Source organism: Gavialis gangeticus, unplaced genomic scaffold (assembly GCF_001723915.1).
Source record: "Gavialis gangeticus isolate Ggan-Ray unplaced genomic scaffold, GavGan_comp1, whole genome shotgun sequence".
In the NCBI taxonomy this organism is placed as follows: domain Eukaryota; kingdom Metazoa; phylum Chordata; order Crocodylia; family Gavialidae; genus Gavialis; species Gavialis gangeticus.
The window spans coordinates 2,127,757-2,134,531 of record NW_017728980.1 but is presented as its reverse complement, the minus strand read 5'-3'; the positions used below and the strand labels follow the sequence as shown (position 1 = coordinate 2,134,531).

At 43.6% G+C, this 6,775-nt stretch overlaps 1 protein-coding gene across 1 annotated transcript in view; it reads left to right on the top strand.

Moving 5' to 3' along the window:
* The window catches only part of KIRREL3 (kin of IRRE like 3 (Drosophila)), a 420,743-nt gene that overhangs the window by 77,557 nt on the left and 336,411 nt on the right, over positions 1–6,775 (top strand). Inside the window, exon 2 of the mRNA XM_019509067.1 lies at positions 3,073–3,222. Coding sequence (XP_019364612.1) covers positions 3,073–3,222 — 150 coding nt within the window. The remainder of the gene's footprint in view (positions 1–3,072; positions 3,223–6,775) is intronic.

Sequence of the window (6,775 nt, the reverse complement as noted above, 5' to 3'; positions counted from 1 at the left end):
CTCCAAATCAAATCACCACCCGAAGCTTTGCACAGCCCTAATGCATATGCACTGAAACAAACCCATGCACACCGACATGGACACACACCTAGCATACAAAAGATCCTTTCAGTAATGGATCAAAAATATGTGTGGATATTTTGGGTTAGAGTCATTTTTTTCAGAACTGTTTTCTAATTCTTACCTTTCTAGTATAGATGGAACTAGAATCTAGCGCGTTCTGATTCAGACAACTGAACTACAAGGTTATTCCAAATCTGATCCTGCATTTAGCACTAGAGTTAATTGAAAAACACAGTTTCTCTTTTGGAAAAATTGTTGCAATTTTGTTTTAATCAGGACAAAACCATACACTTTTGAAATAGGAACAAGAAATTCCAACAACTTGAGCTTAGAAAATGTCAAAACAAAGGGTGATATTCTATTACCATTTGGTGCTCTAGATCTTACTTTTATTTGGTTGTCTAAGCTATTAGACCTAAGGACCACTTAGACGACCAAGTGGAAACAGATTGTCTCCCCTGGTTGCCATTTTCATTTCAACTTCTATTGCGCCTCCAAGGAAAGCAAGGGAGAGGAAAAGGAAGATGTGTCTCTGGATAGGACTTCCTGTGCTTTTAGCTCTAGAGGTCTCAGCAGCAAAGAGGATAAGGGTCCTCTAATATTAGGCAAAAGGGTAGCCAACACCACCATGATAATTGAGCAGTTTTGCTTTTATCTGCAAATACAAAGGGACGCTGTCAAGTTCTCTAATGATGCACTTATAGTTTCCCTTGTGTATATTATCCCAGCAGCATCTGCAGCTCTCGTCAGACTGAGTAGGGAGAATAAGTGCAGTTTTCTCTGCCTCCTGGTGATGCCACAGACTGGGCAAGGCCTCATTAAACAGCTGAAATCTGAGCAGATGCCAATGGAGCATGTTCAGAAGAAATGTTTCAGTTGCTTTTAACTTGTGAATTGGTAATTAGCTTTTCTCTCCCACTCATCCCACTAACTTCAGCTGAGGCGCTGTTCCTCAAGCACAGGGGTAGGCAATTATTTGGGCTGGAGGGCCACTTCAGGAGTTTTGGTGAGCTGTTGCAGGCTGTGGGAGCTGGCAGTAGTGCTGACCCACCACAGCACAGCTGAAGGGAGTGGGGAGGCAGTAAATCCTATCTGACCCAGGCCCGCCTGCCCGCATCCATGGCTAGGGGCACTGGACAGAGCAGGTGGGTGGGCAAGCAGGGTTTCCAGACCAGCCAAGCCCCCTGAAGACAAGGTGCACTCAGCCAGGCAGATAGGATGGGGCCACGGATGAGTGGGGAGCAGCATCTAGGAGTGGGATGGGCGGGGGGGGGGGGGCCAGGGCCAGGATCTCTGGGTACTGATAGCATGGGGCCAGGACCTGGGTCAGAGCAGCAGTGTGTTCCCCACATGGCCTTTCACTGTCACCACCTCGTGATCCCAATCCCAGACCCAGTCCCAACCCGCCCATCCTACTCCTGCTTCTGCTCCCAGACTCTGCTCCCGCCCAGAAGGAGCTGCCACTGCTGGGGTTGCCAGGAAGCTGAGTCCATCTGCCGCGCTGCCCCAGCCCCACTGTGTGCCCAGGGGCATTGGGACTGGCCGCACATGCCACGGCCCAGGCTGCCCCCCACGCGTGATCCAGGAGGGGCTGAGGAACCTGCTGTGAGCTAGAAACAATCACTTGGCAGGCTGGATCTGGCCTACACGTGTCATATTTTGCCCACCCCTGCTCAACCAGAACTAGCCACATGCTGCCTGCTGCTGGATTATTTCAGTTCAACCTTCTGTGAGTTATTTCCCAGCACAAATTTAGGTATTGTACCATTATGCTGAAAAACGTGGATGGGCATGGTTACTGGGTTTGTTTTTTCTCTGTTTGGTTCAAAACTTTTTTCCCTTAAGTCATAAAGAACTAAAGGGATTTTTCAGTTTTTAATTCAAATAACATCTCTGCTTGAATTACTAAATCCCATTAGAAGAACTTCAGCAACAATCCACAAATGTGCAAAAGGTAGCGGATGTCTCAACATAATGATAATGATAGCTTTCACTGTTGTGAAATCTCTGGGATTATTATGGCAACAGTAGTATGGAAATGCACATTACTGATTCATTGGGAGATGAGTACAGTCAAAATGGTTAAGGTCCAGATTTTGTAATTCACCATTATTTTGGCTGCCTCCATTTTTGGGGTGTCCAAATGAGTAATCTTCAGAGATGCTGAGCACTCAATGACCCTCAGATCCTATACACTGTAGTTGGATGTTAGATGCATGGCAGCTTATAAAACCATGCTCAAGTGTCTTGAGAAAAACACTTATAGGTAGTGGGAGCATCTTAAAATGTAGAGCTAAATGCATTCAGCTATAGTAAAAACAAAACAAACTTCACAGTATCTTGAGTGAGCTGGCTGTTGAAAACACTTTCAGCAAGAACTCTGAATGCTCAAGTAGGTAAGAGCATCTGTTTTGATAAGCACCATGTGTTGACTAAACTATGTCAGGATGAGGCAAAATTCTCCCCTGTGCACATTGCCAGTACAAAGCATGCCATTTAATTCTTCAAAATAGGGTTGATATGAGATGTAAGTGGTACACAGGTCTTGGGATGGGATATGGCCTTTGACTGGGGCTTTGCAGGCCAGAGCTGATGGGTCATATTGCTAGAACGACTAGAGAAAATGCATCAGGGCTGGAGTTGAGGGAATGGCAATACCCGTGCAACTCCTTTGTACTGCACCTGCTAGCTCTGTTCAGAGTGTACAGGACGTGTGCAAATAAAACAGGCTAGGAGGAAACATCGGGCACCTATTTCATAGATTTTTCCCTCGATAAAGAATTGAACCTTGCTGAACTCTGCCTGGGGTTTTCAGGGGAGAATTAGTAATCACCCAGGCAAGACGCACAGACTGTAGCTCCGGGTGGTGGAAAGGTCTATACAACAGCACCTCAGCATATTGGATCATGATTGTCCGCACTGCATTATAAACATAACATTTTCTTGTAGTGTTTCAGGTGCAGCATGTAACCCTCTCCCTGTTTCTTGTATCTCTTTCCCTTTCTCCAGGTCAAGCATCTTCCTTTACTCAGCAGCCTCAAGATCAGGTGGTAATAGCTGGGCAGCCCGTGACCCTGCTGTGTGCGATCCCTGAGTACAACGGCATCGTGCTGTGGATTAAAGATGGACTTGCCCTAGGAGTAGGCCGGGATCTCTCAAGTAAGTCTTTTGAGATTCCTCAAGCTTGTTTTATTCAACTGTGGTGACAGCACAGAGATGGGTAACTCTGCAAACACTGCAGACAGAAAAGGGAGGGGGGTTCCAGGATGGGGAAAGCACACTGCATAGGCAAGTTCCTTTCTGTGCTATTCAGTGGGTGTGCCTGCACATTCATTTATGCACCATAATTACTGCACATTACGTTTAGTACTTGGATAAGCAAGTACGAAATTAATGCACAGTAATTCAGCGCACAGGTTTTTTCAGACTCTAACCGATTGATCAGTAGCTTAATACTACTGTGCAGTGGCGTATTAGCATGGGTTTTGCCCAGCACGCGACTGTCCAGTGTTATTAGGCTACTGCACAGTTAGCATCTCCTGTAGACGCTACAGTTACTCATCGATTGGTATCATTTATAGATGTGTGAGACTAGAGCTGAATCAAAACAGCAAAATAAAGGATTGGTTAGGGTCTGAACTGAAAACATGGGTTCAACCCCCCCTCCCCCCCAAAAAAAGTTTGTTGTTTTCAAACAAAACATTTATTTTTAATTTTTTGATTATTCAGCCTTTTTCCTCCCCTCCCCTCCCCTCCTCTTTTAAGTTTAGGTCAATATTAAAATGAAAACAGTTTCAGAACAAGAAATTGAAATATTATAAACATGTTGAAATGAAACGTTTTCCAAATATTTTCCAAATATTTTTTTTCTAAATGCTGAATTCAGTCCAAGCTCACAAATTATTCTGGTTTCCCCTGAACTGCATTTTCTTACATATGTATTACCTGATGAAAATAATTTCACTTACCCCTATTATTTAATCACACACAGATGATTGAGTTTCCTGACAGCAGACAAGAGCTTGCCAAGGATTGTACTTTATTTCAGATGTTTTGCTGAAAATGAAACAGATTTGCTGTTTGGTGAAATATTTCACAGACTTGTGGGGGTTTCTATTGTATACGCCAAACTGAAAAAAAAAATAATAGAGAGCCTGCCTCCCTGCCCTTCCCCCCCCAAAATTAACCAAAATGCTTCCTTTCTTCCATAATATAGACATTTTATTGTTTTAGCAAAAACATTTAATGCACTTTTCACCTGTTGTTTGCTTCTACCTCTGACAGTTCAGCATGTGAGACTCCAGTTCAGCATAGTGCTTCAACAAATGTTTAATTATAAATACATGTTTAACTGTTTAACTACCAGTGACATTATGTACAACTTAAAAATTAAGCATGAAACTAAGTGCTTTTTAATTTTGGACATAATGCAGTGAGCTTTGTCCATTCTTCACACCCCAAAGCAAACTTACTTGGCTTGGCTATGGGAAGGAAATAATTTTCCTGGCGTGCTGTTGTAATTCACTGCACCTTTGTAAGCCGCTACTGAATAAAAATAAAGATATAATTCACCAGCTTTGGCTGTTGTACAAATGTTATCAGAAATATACATGCAAATGTTAAAAAACTGGCTAGCATTGATGAAATGTAGAAGGCAGGTTCAGCTATTGCCTATTGAAATAGTTGTGCTTGCCATTGCCATCATTGTATTATGAACCTTGATCCATATGATAAGGTTGAAATCATTTCACTCTAGAGAACACAATAAAAGCAGCTGGTGATTTTGAGCAACACTTTTTTATGAGGCAACTTAAGATCTGATTCTCAGAAGGACTGAGCACCCACACTATTCGCTGCTGCCGAGGGAAGTTATCAGTGCTAAACACCTCCGAAAATCAGATCTTAGATGTCTCCACTAGAGCATGCAAAATCAGTGACTATGTCTGAAAAATCTCCCCAGAGTTAGAGGAACAGACTCCAGGTTTCGCGGATGCTCTGTGGTACCCTCTAAAACTGGATTCCTTTTTGGGATTGCTATTCTTTTCTCAACTTTGCTTCAGTAAGCAATCCACTCTTTAAAAGTACAGGCTGTGAAAGCTGTATTCCATACATTACTACATACGATGAAGAATCCATCTTTACCTACAAGATCTTGCAAGATGTACTGGTAACAACAAGCCCATTGAAGTATGTGGCTCATGTGAATGACTTGAACAATTAACAGAGCTGGGTCTGCTTTAGTAAGAGAAACTGCCAGCTTGCGTGATACCAGCTCAGCTAGTCATCTAATTAGCTAAACACAAACAAACCCATCATTTGTATTTCTTGCGGTTCAGGAGAGCAAATCCTGCTGTTGATAGCTTGCAAAACAACAAAAACATGAGAGAGTGCCAAGATGCCTGTGCTACACAGTGCATTAATCACCGGGCTAGGGAAAAGGCAGGGTGATGGCATCCTTTTCTACATCACCATTCAGGTGGCTTACAAAATGATGTGGGCAACTGATACTCCTCCCAAGACCCTAGCAGGTCTTTATCCAGCAAGACTTCTAGGCACATGGATAGTTCTATTGAAAATAACCGGGCTATTCATGGGCTTAAAGTGAAGATGTGAGAGCTGTATTGAATCAGGTTTATAGGTTTAATTCACTGCTTTATACTTTCATTGCCTACTGTCTGAGCTCATTAGCTACATTAATGAATTAAGTCACATAACAGGTCAGTGGCAGAACATGGAATAGTAGGTTTTCTAGCAGCATTGCTTATTTTGAAAGTAGGTAGTAATGTGAGTTTTCAAACCAATGCAAAAGTCGTGGCAAAAGCAGCAAATGGGAAGTACCAGGGAACAGGGCTGCCTGTTACAGACACAGGAGGCTCCAGGTCTGAACCGTTCATAGTCATTCACATGTAGAGTTTCATTTCAGGTTTACAGAAACTTTATGAGGCAAAATCAAGTTCCATCTATCTAACTAAACACAGAGGCCAGAGTGCATGAGATCTCCTTCATCTTTATTATAGGAATGTGGTTGCAGGCTTCAGCATGCACTGTTTCACTTCACAGCACCAACCTTTGGGGTCAGATACATGTTAGGTGTGATCTTTGAAAAGCTGATAATCTGCCAGTGTGACTTTGTATACAGTACTCTGACAACACAACTGAAGCAATCCATTATTTCTTAGCTTTCACCCCTTTACTGGGGTTTCCTTTATATTCCTTAGTTTGCATTCCTTCTTGAACTTTTAGGATCCCATAAGACATCTTTCTCCGGTTCTCCTAAATCTTAGGCTCATAGGAAAGTAGAGCTGGAAAGGAGGTGCTGGACAAGGTCCTCTAGTCCAGCACTATGCTCAAGAAAATGTTGTCCCAGACTGAATCATCCCAGCCAAGTGTCGGTCCAGCCTGCTTTTGAAAATTTCCAAGAATGGAGATTTCACAGCTTCTCTAGGTCACCTATTACAATGCTTGACCACCCTCATGCTCTCCAACCTAAATGTCCTCTGCTGCACTTGAGGGCATCGCTCTCAATCCTGTCCCCTACAGCCAAGGTTCCCTCTAAGGTGCACGTGTGCGCAGCTGTGCACAACTAAAAGTCTGGCCGCGCACAGCCTTTTCAAGGTCACGCACCGGGAGAGGAGCTGAAGGTAAGCTCCGAGATGAGGCAAGGCTAGGTGGGGCAGGGGCCTGGCGTGGGCTCCGGCGGCTCCGGGGAACT